The following is a 12,380-nucleotide window of genomic DNA, read 5'->3' on the forward strand; positions in this document are numbered from 1 at the left end:
CATGGTCACTTATACTTAAAATATAAAAATGTTGTTTTTGTTTTTTTAATGACATGAGATTTGATGGAGGAATTGCTCTAAGATTGGGTCCAAATGTTGCCTATGTTTAGACCTAACTTTAGATTGCATATTGGCCAGTCAGAGAATGGTCAAGTGCTATGAAGTATACCTTGCATTGGATTCTTTTTACATTGCTACATTAAATAGAAAAGCTGTGAGTTTGGATGACGGTAGTACGCTGTTTTTTTTTTTTTTGAACACCTGATTTAGTGGCATTGACATGTTAATTGCCATCTCCATTATTTTCTTTGCCATCATTTCTAAAACAGATTATACATGCTTTACAGATCAATTTTACCCTTACCTTTTATACAGGCGTATTTGCGCTCACTTTTTTTTTGTTCCAAAATAAAAAAATATGCCTGGTTTTTCTCTGAGTGAAGTCCAGATTCTCTACTAAAATACCTAGCAATTCTACTATAAGATGGACCATTGTAACCATTTTCCATTGCAACATTAATGTGAATACCCGTCTTGTATAGGTGCGTTCACGAGCTTGAACGCGGAAGAGATAGAAAATGAGGTCGGCGACATGTGGCGCACGATGTACAAGCTGACGAAAACGTTTGGAGACCAGGCGGGACCGCGCCGTATCGCAGATAGTGTGAAGGGTAAAATCGACAAGTTCAAGCAACACTTGCCGATACTTCACACCATCTGTAACCCGGGTATTCGAGATCGCCACTGGGAAGCGGTAGGTGTCAGTTTTCTATTTTTTTATTGGGCTGTTGATGAGTTTTCAGGCTTGTGGTTATCTTTGGCAGTTTCTTTCTTTTGTGCTAACTCTTGGTTGCAGAAGTTCTATGATTTTGAAAACGCTTCCTGTACCATTGATTGGACACTGAAGTTTGATTTTGATCCAAAATGAGCTGATATCAATCTTTGACGATGGTTCTCAAAGATTAAAACTATCTTCATCAGTACACATTCAATCAGTTGTGATTGCGCGATTGATTAATAAAAAACACTGAATTTCAATGCAAGTTTGTTTAAAATCACAATATAAAACTCATTTTTGGTCAAGAGCAAAAAAAAGGCGCTTTATGAATTCTGGGTCTTTTCATATTTGTATGTCATATTATTTAACTATTTAGAACATTCCTTGAAATAGATTTGCAGAAAACTGTAAGTACTTTTTTAATATATGTTTTTTTTAATTACATTAATGGTTTTGAAACCTGAAAACTGTGCACATTAGATCATCAATAGTTTGCAACTCTATTTTATTTCAGAGGAAATAGCTTTTTATGAATATTATTACTAGTGTACTGTACTGCGGTTCTATGTTATCAGAGAACTTGGAGTTGCTTCAAAACTATATGCAACCCTTGTTTTATCAAATTAAAAGGTATATTTAATGTATGTGATGAAAAATAAAGTTAAGATTGAATGTGAAACCATTAATTTTCGACAGCACAAAATTTTTATAAAAATGACGATTTCGTCAGCACTTAAATTCGCCGATTTCTGATTTTGAATTTTAAAAAAATGCGTCAGTCAATATCCGATTTGTGTGTAATACGTATTCGCGATCAATCGCAGTTGCGAAAATTCGTGGTACGAATGCGGGAACACACTTGAGAATTACTGCAGGAGGTGGGGCCTGTTTGTCACATGCCAATTAACTAGTCTTTTGTTATATAGGGACAGTAATGGACCCTCTTAATGTATGCCATTCACACGTTCATTGTTATGATTAGCGGACAAGTGGGATCGAATAACCGTTAACGAGTGTTTGTAACAGCGAAGCCACTTACCAATTAGTCTTATTCTATTATTATAATTGCCATACTGATAACAATCGTATGGGTATGTGTTCTAGTTGGTATGATTTTTATTAAAATGCTGTCAATACCGTTTTAAAACTGTTTGTGTTATACGAAAGAGGTTCCAGTTTGTTAAGTGTTGTTTTTTTTTCTCAAATAAAAAGCTTTTTTTATTCTGATATCAACATTAAAATTATAAACTCTATGTGTGTGTTTGTTCATAAAAAGTAAACTACCGGTATATAAATCAATAATGTCGATAATTTAAAAATAAATAAATTGATACATATAAAATAGTAATAAGTGTGGTTAAACGCAAACAATCAAACAACAAACAGCAATTAAAATATTCTTTATTAATTTGTGATAAATACGCATGTTGATCACACATCGTCATCTTTTCATTTGGTTTATTGTCTTTTATCGGCATTCGCTGCGTGATGGCTAATATGCAACACCCCTGAAAAACACAATGCACCTAATGGGTAATAAAGTTATAAACAATTAGCGCTAATTCATGACCATTCTACATAAACGAAGTCAACGCATTCGATACAGCTGTGCTGCACACGCGTTTTAAAGTAGTGTAACGTGTCAGTTAAGTACCTTGTGTAATCTACATCCCTTTGTGTCAAAACCGGATTAATCTTGATTACGAACCAGCAGTGAATGTGTGCATGGATTATGTTGGAATTTGATGCCTCATGTCTACGGTAAAGTTTTAAAATATTGTTCAACTTAGTGTTTGTTTTTGTTCAAACATAGAGCATGATTGTTCGTTAGGATCTTAAAATCGCCGATCGGTCGACTGACGAAATTTATGAAAATTAATGCCTGACGATTAATAATGGTTTCACAGTAGTCATCACTTCATGAATTATATCTGTACAGTACTGGCTTAATAATTTGTTCGCAAAAACATAAAAAGTATAATTTCTGACTTTTAAGGAGCAAATATTTTTACAGGATTAAATTCTGCTAAATTCACCCTAAACTTCATTTTTTAAAGATGGTTATTTCTCATCTAGATCAGCTTTTAGTAATTTGTAATAAATATTTGAATGATTACAATAAAAATGATCATACAAACTAAACTTTGCTGAAATTAATGAAATTCCCTACTTTTCCTTCAATTCATGAAAGTTCCCGCTATTTCAGATGAGTAACATAGTTGGTTTTGACCTGAAACCACAACCGGAGACATCTCTCAAGCATATGCTCGAGTACGGACTGAACAAGCATCTCCAGAAGTATGTATTACACCATATATGACAATAAACGTGTTACTGTGTTCAAAACAAAATGAGCTTAATTTACCATCATTTTAGACGCTTTATTAGTAAGTTTTTATGACCCCGGTAGGGTGGCATATAGCAGTTGAACTGTCCGTCAGTCCGTCTGTCAGTCTGTGCGTCCATCTGAAAACTTTAACACTGGCCATAACTTTTGCAATATTGACAAACACATCTCTTGTTTTAAATAATTCCTACCAATTTAAACTTGTGATTATAATTATTTGTTGTGGAAAATGAAATTTTTCACCAATGTTACAAATTTTATGTCACTGATAATTTATTTGGGCCATGCTCTGTGAAAAGGGGGTTTAATGCATGTAAGTAAAGTGTAGTCCCAGATTAGCCTGTGCAGTCTGCACAGGCTAACCAGGGACAACACTATCCGCTTTTATGATATTTTCGTTTAAAGAAAGTCTCTTCTCAGCAATTATCGAGTTAAGGCAGAAAGTGTTGTTCCTGATTAGCCTGTATGGACTGCACAGGCTAATGTGGGACGACACTTTATGCATATGCATTTAACCCTTTCAGTGCGGGAACCGAATTTTAAAGGCCTTTGCAAACAGTTTGGATCCAGATGAGACGCCACAGAACGTGGCGTCTCATCAGGATCCAAACTGTTTGCTATTCTGATAGTATTCTTTGAAAAAAATCGAAGAAAATGCTAATTTTAGAAATTCAGCAGACGACATTTAAGCAGACGACAAATTTCCCAGCATGCAAAGGGTTAATCCTCCTTTTCACAGAGTGCAGCTCATTTTAAAAACAATACCAGATAAAATTCTGCTTATTTTCCTTAATTAGAATATAATCAGGTTCGTCTCTATGTTTAGACATGGGTTCCAAATTGTAATTCTATTTAGAAGAGAAAAACAAGAAATGTTTAGTTGCTATGGAAATGCTTGTTTGATAGCCAAAATATGTATTAAACTAGCTATATGGAAGTGATAGAATAAGAGGTTGGTATGTATTTCTGTATGATCTACTAACCATTGTAGTAAGCAAAGCATGGACATATTCATAAAAAGGTTTGATCGGTTGCAATATTGTTATGTACAAGATATTTTATTGTGATATGAATGTTATTGTTTCACCACACTCGCATGTTTCCAGCATGTATGTATATTGTACCGTTAGATAATGAATGTGTTTTACAGTGTCATAGCTTTATTTTCCTTGTTTTGTAAATACCCTTTTTTAAGTTAAATCTCTTCTTATTATGCCCTCAAATCTTTGGTAGTGGGAGGTTAATAGGGATTGACTCGTCCATCTGTCTGTTTATAACAGGTGAACCCAAAACTGCATGTTTGTTATAATATCATTTATACTGCCTACAAGGCTTTGATACTTGCATGGATGATGCCTCTAAACACACCTACATCATCTGACCTTCACCTTGACCTACTTTTGGCCTTAGACTAATTCAGACCATCACCTTGACCTCATTTTGACCTTAACAATTCAGACCATCACCTTGACCTTATTTTGACCTTAACAATTCAGACCATCACCTTGACCTCATTTTGACCTTAACATTGACCTACTTTGACTTTGCCTAATTCAAAAGATCTAGTTCTTGGATAACCAAAAGATGCTTTTGCATCAACACGCCTTGCTACAAAGCTTTAATACTTGAAAGGATAATGTCTTTGAACAGGATCAGCACAACCATCCCATCTGACCTCATTTTGACCTTGATATTCACCACTGTTTTGACTAATTCTTTGTATACCCCAAGAATGATATGTTTCGTCTAAAATCCTTTCTACAAAGCTTTATAATACTTACGTGGATGATGTATTTGAAAAGTATCAATACGCCCACAACACCTGACCTTGACCTATGTTAAATCTTAGACTTACCAAGAAGGTTATAATTTTGGTTAACCAAAATTGACAAATCTTATAACATCATTACTACTAAAGAAGTTTGATATTTCCATTCAACATTAATCAGCCTCAAATCTACAGACCTCATATTTCCATTCAACATTAATCAGCCTCAAATCTACAGACCTCATATTTCCATTCAACATTAATCAGCCTCAAATCTACAGACCTCATATTTCCATTCAACATTAATCAGCCTCAAATCTACAGACCTCATATTTCCATTCAACATTAATCAGCCTCAAATCTACAGACCTCATTTTGAGCTTGACACTGACATAGTTTTGGAGAAAGACTTATTCAGATGGGTCAGTAAATCATTACTTATAATTCTTTCACCAGAGGCTACAGTTTTTATTGAATGCAGTATCCTGTTAAGTGTTGTAGTATATAGTAAACATTCTGTTATTTGTACAGTTTATTTTTGATTTTTGTATATTATAGTTTCCATGAGTAAGTTTTATTTAGTTATTGATTTAGCATGAAAGAAAAACATTATTTGGGTTCTAATTTAATTTGATATAACTTAACAACTGTCTTATTATGCCTCTTAAAGGGCAGCTACAAGCAGTCACACTGTCCTTCTGTGCGACAGTGTGTTTGGCTGTCTGTATGTCTTTATGTTGATCTGACAATTCCTGTCTCAGCCATAACTTTGCTATTTATAAATGGATATACCAGAAAAAAATGTAAGTAATTAAAATTTCACATTTCAACAACCCAAATTAAAATGTTTAACATATGTTAACCTTCATGGGAGCTTGTGTTGCATGCAGAAACTGGGGTCCACCTTTAATTGACACAATTTATTTAAGGTTCAAAGAACAAATATTAAAAAAGTTATGCTTTGCCATTTGTGTCTCAGCAATAGCTTTGCCATAAAAGATCTGACAACAGCTTGGAACAAATGACTACCTAAAGTTCACTGTGGCGTAGACAATATTGTTTCCGTCTAGTGACCGGGAGGTCAAGGGTTTGATCCCCACTGTGGGAGAGCTCTTTAGATTTTCCTCAAAGACACCCGAGTACTGGTTCTACCCAGGATAAACTCAATTATAATCAACCTAAAATAAATAGGTATTAACAAATGTTAACCTTGATAAAGGGGTTTGACGCATAAGAACTGGGATGCCATATAAAAGGTAAAGGTCACTTTTAGAGGGGATAGTACAAAATGGTAAAATTTTAGAATCACTGTTTGTGTCGCATTCTACCATATATGTCACATATTAACCATTAAGTTTTTCCATAGAGTATGAATGGTGTGTTTAATCGAGAATCTATGTCTTGAATATGAAAAAAAACTTGATATTAACACAAAGCCATTATTAAATGTGAAAGAAAATAGTTAAGGATTAAAATGATTGTTTGCCTGTTGGTTTAACTTACATTTGTATCTTATAAAGCCTGCAACCTTGTTTTACTATAATGTTACATTGGCCTGTAATTGAATATTAAGTGATGACATTAATTAATGTATCTTTCTTACTAGAAATCATAGATGTCCTTGTTATTCTTTATGTTGTATGATTGTTGTTTTACGTTTATTAATTTTATTGCAGGAAAATGGTTGGTGACTAGAGTACTTTTACATAAAGTTACACTGTAAACTAAGTAGTAATTATGATAATTTTGGTGTTATAACTTCAAATGTATGGACATCGTTTCTAAATGATTGTATGTCTCATTATTTATGTGAACTGATTTTGACGATTTAACAATAAGTCTTGCTTTTGGGTGTAGGTGATGCCAGTGAAATATTTTCATGATGAGAAAAACTGAGCTTAATGCATGTTTGTAAAGTATGAAACAAGATAAGCTTGAACCCACAGGCTAATAAGGAACAACACTTTTTGCCTAATCTGGATTTTTGCTAGGTATAGACTGTGCGGACTGTACAGGCTAATCTGGGACAATACTTTACGCACATACATTAAGCCCAGTGTTCCCAGATGGACTAGTATTTGTGATATGTATAGACTGGGGGAGATTGTAAATGTATGAAGTCCTGTTTTCCAAGAGAGCGTCTAATACTTATGCTATTTATAGACTTAAAGAGATTTCACATGCATTAAGCCCCATTTCCCCCGAGTGTGGCTCATATTTGCGCTATTTATAGATTGGAGGAGATTGGTGCTGCAGCGGCTAAGGAGTACTCGCTGGAAAAGGCTCTCGAGAAGATGAAGTCTGAGTGGAAGAACATGTGCTTTGAGCTGATACCGTACAGAGAAACCGTAAGTGCGGTCATATAGGTGTGATTTAATATCACTAGCCTTATTTTGCCATGTTTACGCGCAGTTTTTTACCCCCCTGTTTCCTCCTTTTTGGTATTAACAAAATCGGGTGTGCTTTATACATGGTTGTGTATGATAAACATATCTTTATCTATTGATAAGAGCCTATTAAATCTGAATCTGCATTCTGCCATAAACCAAATACTCGAATATATCAAAAGTATCATATTTAATTAAAATCTTTTCTACGTAGATTCAAGTTTTGAAGGCTTCATATCCAACCTTAAGGTACTAATGAGCAGTTACCAGCATAAAACCTAAACAGACTGCAAGTTACTAGCAAGGCTGTTCTGGTTTAATGGTGGTTGCATATAGACATTTTCACTTTGCTTCTGAGTGGGACAGTGAAAACAACTAGACACATCTCTAGCCGCCTATGATTGTAAGAGCCTTTTAAATATGAACAACAGACACTTCATTTGTTAATTTTTTTCTTGTTGATTATAAATATTTTTACTGCTAATTACTAAGTTAAGTATGAAGAATATGTTGCAAGTTACAACTGTTACATGTTGATTTACTTTGCAGTGTCCTTATTGCAGCTCTGGTTTAATATTGCTTTCATGTTTGTAGGTGGATTCTGACTTGAGATCGAGCGATGTAAATGTTCATGTTGTCTTTTGTGCTGAATATTATTGCTGTCTAAAATGATATAAAAACTTATTTTAATTTAAAGTCTATATGTATTGGTATTTTTATACTTGAAATAGTGTATTGCTAGTATAGTGTTAGTTTTTGATTAATTTTATTTTGAAATCAAAATTAAATTAATGATGTCTATTATATCTAAGTGTGATATTATTTGCAAAATAATGTTTAATTTACATACTGACACTTGTAACTGGTTTAACCCCTATGCAAATACCGTACTGTGGAAATACAAAAATGCTGCCGATTTATAATTAAAAGCTTAGTTCTGTTGTCAATGATAAAAATGATAAGATGTTGACATACATCTGTAGATATTTAGTTGCACTATATCTGTATAAACTTATAAAGGATTCTGAGGATGAGAATGAACAAGCTCCTAAGAAGCGCAGTGGCCCAAACAATTTGGTAAAATAAAGTAGCTGTTGTAGCATTTTTTGTCCTCAATTTGATGATATTAGAAATCCAAATGTACCTTTGGTAATTAATGTTTTTATTAAAATAAAATATTAAAGGGACCAGAATATTTCTGATTTAATCTTAAATGGATCTTTTGAAATAGTTTTAAAAAAAATCCGATTTTGGGCAATATATTTTACTTACAGCATCAATTAATTGAGCTTAATAAACTAATTTTATTTGTATCTTTAACTAAATACATCATTGTACCCTTTATTACTCTAATAAAGCTGTAATTGTGTGACCCACTCAGAAATTTTGCAGAGTTAAGTAGAGATATAGCGCGAATATCGATACGATATAAACGCTAAGCACTCTCTTACCAATATGGCTGGAAAATCAGCTGCATTTCAACAATTTATACAAGTAAAAACAGGTATAAAACGGCGAAAATTACCTGTCTTGGCATGGATGTTGCCATCTTGTTTGGCACCCGATAACCCCCGCTGATCTCGGCCACTGTTGAGCTAATCCTAAATAATTACTTTGTATATGTTAAGTATTTTGATTATTTAGGAGGAGTCTAGTCGAATAAACTCTTTATATAATTTTGTCTGTATAGGATGTGTCTAGTATACAGCCCCATGGTCAACAACCTTCAGACGAATCTGTGAACCCTTCAGTGTCAAAAGTAATGCAGTCAAGTACAAAATTAATGTGGAGGGTTGAGTGTAAAACAGTTCTATATGCTGAAGATTTCTATATGAGATACGCTGTTTTGACACTCAATCCCCGATTCGTATTTTTATAGTGTTGTAAGACCATTGTCTGCTTTAACTTAAATTAGATTGTGGTGTAAACAAATTGGTGTCAAAATGGTGTACTATTGTCTATAAATAAACGTTTTCCAAATTTTATTTCAAATAAAGCCTTTGTGCTGCAAAAAAAGGCTTAATGCACTTGTGAAAATGATAATCCCTGGTTAGTCCAAGTGGTATTTCTGTTTCAAGGACATCTCTTTTAACAAGATATACACTGTACGAAGAAATATGGAAAGAGCTAGAGTTTACTGATCCATAATGACACTTTACTTTTATTTTCATTATTGCCATTGGTTTCCCACGAGACATCTCAAATTGATTTTAGGGTCGTCGAAAAGTGAAATGAACCTGTTTTTTAGCTTATATAAATATTTATTTTTTCAGAATGAAGGTCAATGAAGTCCAGTAACATGTTTTTATATTGCAGAGAAACATACCAGCAAAGCTTATCATTTTTGTTCTTGTTTAGTACTAAAACTTAGCAGAGCATCCAAGAATTCTTGTGCGCGATTCCAAGAAAAGGATTTTCTCATATGACATATACATCCTGACTCGATACAATGAGACTTAAATCTTAATCTACAAAGAAATGATGTATCATATAAGTCTTATGCTATCTAAATATCAAACAAATAAATGCCTGTTCATTCAATTTTTCTGAAACAAGAATAATTGAATTTCACTGGTAAAATGCAATCAACATAACTGAAAAGATATGTGTTCCAAGTTGTTTGAATACATTCATTTTAAATTATGTGCTATTACATCTAAGGGTTCTCATGCAACAAATTCTGGATTTATACAGCTGTCGCAACTTAATTTTACTTTCAGTTCTATCTTCGTATAAGTGCCCTTCACGCCGTTCTGTTGAAAAGTTTGCAGTCAGTGTTAAAAAAAAGCACGGACAATGTGCTGCTCTCAAATTCTTTACTTGGAGCAGTTAAAAGCAAAGTATATCTGGTTTTATTCATAAACAGATTTCACAGAGTGAGGGCTTGTTGACCAGTTGTTCCGTAACCACCAATGATTTTTGGTGTGATGTTATTTTTGCGAGATTCAAGCGACAGAAACACGGGTGAAGTTTTATGTGTCATGCACCGTGTAATGATATACTAGTAATGCATGAATTATGTATATGAAACCTAAGGGCTGCATTGTAAATTGACAATTGCCTTGTTAAAAAATACCTTTTTCTGTAACAGAAAAAACATCTAATGTTTTTAAGGTTTAAAGAATCAAGTTACAAATAATTTTTGTAAAAAGTTATTTTCAGTATTTCAGTATTTACATAGAGAATAATTTATTGTTGAAACTCCACTATCAACAAAAATGAAACATAGTCAGAAACATTTCCAATGTAGCCCTTTACATAATCTGTTCTTATCTTGCAGAAGTGAGTCTTCTTAATGTTTGTCAATTTTTCCAGCAATGATTACCTCCCTTAGTTGCATGATGGCCATGAACAGTTTTCACAGTTATTTCTTTCAATAAAAGGATGTGGATTTTAGACACTACCACTGACAATAATTATTTTAGACACTTTTACTTGCATGAATGTATGAATTCCTGTATTTTCTAAGTGCTGGGTTAGTGTTGCATGACTCACAAGGAGGTATTGTACAACAAAGAATCGTTGCTCACTTAGTCAATGTCGTGTCTGCAAAAAGTCCGCATGTTGGTCACTCACAGTTTATTCAAAATATTTTGTATTTGTTTCATGTTGAAGTGAAAATGTGCACATTGTGATATAACATTAGCTTTAAAACAAACAACATATGTATATAAATATTCTATATCAGTTGTTTGAAAAGAGTGAAAAATATTGAAGAACTATTTTTCTATTATTAGCTTGGCTGTTTTCGGAGAAAACCCGAGGTTTTGTCATAGCCAGCATGTCTGCCGTTGTCCGCAAAACCTTAACATTTTGTTAAGGTTTTGAACATTGGCTCTAAAATCAAAGTGCTTCAACCTACAACTTTGAAACTTCATATGTAGCTGCACCTTGATGAGTTCTACATGCCACACCCATTTTTGGGTCACTAGGTCAAAGGTCAAGGTCACTGTGACCTCTAAGGAAAAAAAATCTGACAAGCTTTCGCAGCCGAGCTTGGCACCCGTTATGCAGTGCTCTTGTTGTACAGTTATATTAGTGTTCAAAACATGCAAAGCTATATTTTAACTAATGCTTGGAACTTATGTAGTACCTTTACCAGGGTTATATGATGACAATCTTTCTGCCAGAATAACAATATTATAACCATGCTTGCCATTTAAAAGCTATTAACTTTTTCCAAAATATCAAAATTATTTTATTAAGTTTTTTTGTTAGAATATCAAAGTTTCCTCCTTTTATCTATTTTTCCTGCCATTTTCAGGGTGTGTCCATCCTGTCAAGTCTGGACGACATACAGATGCTCCTGGACGACCACATAGTGAAGGCGCAGACAATGCGAGGATCACCGTTCATCAAGCCGTTTGAGACGGAGATGAAAGAGTGGGAGGAGAAACTCATGTCCATGCAGGATATCATAGATGAATGGCTCAAGGTAGGCTTTGTGTTACTTTGATGTAATACATGTAATGTTTAATTATTATTACTGAACTGGTCTACCAGTATACCTTGTTTGACCTTGAAGGAAATGTGTGTAATATTACTAAGGCTGGCATTGATACTTTTTGTTAGTGTTGATACTATTGTTTATTTCATTTTTATAATAAGAACATATATATATATATATAGATTTTTGCTATTCATAATTTGCCCTTGTTTCTGTATGAAGGGATGTACTGCCAGCAACATACATTATATTGTTTTTGATTTAATCTATTACTCAACAATCATTGGAAATTTTCTGATTGCATGAAATGAAATTACTACGTAAGTTCATGAACTAAGAACATAACAATATTATTGAAATAGTTCATAAATCGACATGGCTGCCTTTCCTTCCCTCCAAAATAAGTTATATGACAACATCAAAATATGACAAAGATAAAATAAGAAGAAAAAGTTACAACACACCATAAAATATTGATCTCCAGTTCCAAGCGACATTGCTTTACCGGGAGCACATTTCAATCATGACCCAAATCCCAGCAACATAAAATAAGCCTCATTCTGGGAAATCTGGGCAAGACAGATATGCGTTAAGTGTCATCCAAGATCAGCCTGTGCATTCCACACAGGCTTATCAGGGATGACACTTTCCTC

General features: G+C 33.7%; 1 protein-coding gene across 6 annotated transcripts in view; it reads left to right on the forward strand.

Moving 5' to 3' along the window:
• The window catches only part of LOC127867445 (dynein axonemal heavy chain 3-like), a 129,252-nt gene that overhangs the window by 46,957 nt on the left and 69,915 nt on the right, over positions 1 to 12,380 (forward strand). For all 6 annotated transcript variants that reach the window (XM_052408596.1, XM_052408595.1, XM_052408597.1 and 3 more), the window contains 4 exons: positions 543 to 754; positions 2,985 to 3,076; positions 7,127 to 7,241; positions 11,545 to 11,715. In XM_052408596.1, the coding sequence (XP_052264556.1) occupies positions 543 to 754; positions 2,985 to 3,076; positions 7,127 to 7,241; positions 11,545 to 11,715 (590 nt within the window). The remainder of the gene's footprint in view (positions 1 to 542; positions 755 to 2,984; positions 3,077 to 7,126; positions 7,242 to 11,544; positions 11,716 to 12,380) is intronic.

The sequence above is a fragment of the Dreissena polymorpha genome, chromosome 2 (genome assembly GCF_020536995.1).
Source record: "Dreissena polymorpha isolate Duluth1 chromosome 2, UMN_Dpol_1.0, whole genome shotgun sequence".
Taxonomy (NCBI): Eukaryota; Metazoa; Mollusca; class Bivalvia; order Myida; family Dreissenidae; genus Dreissena; species Dreissena polymorpha.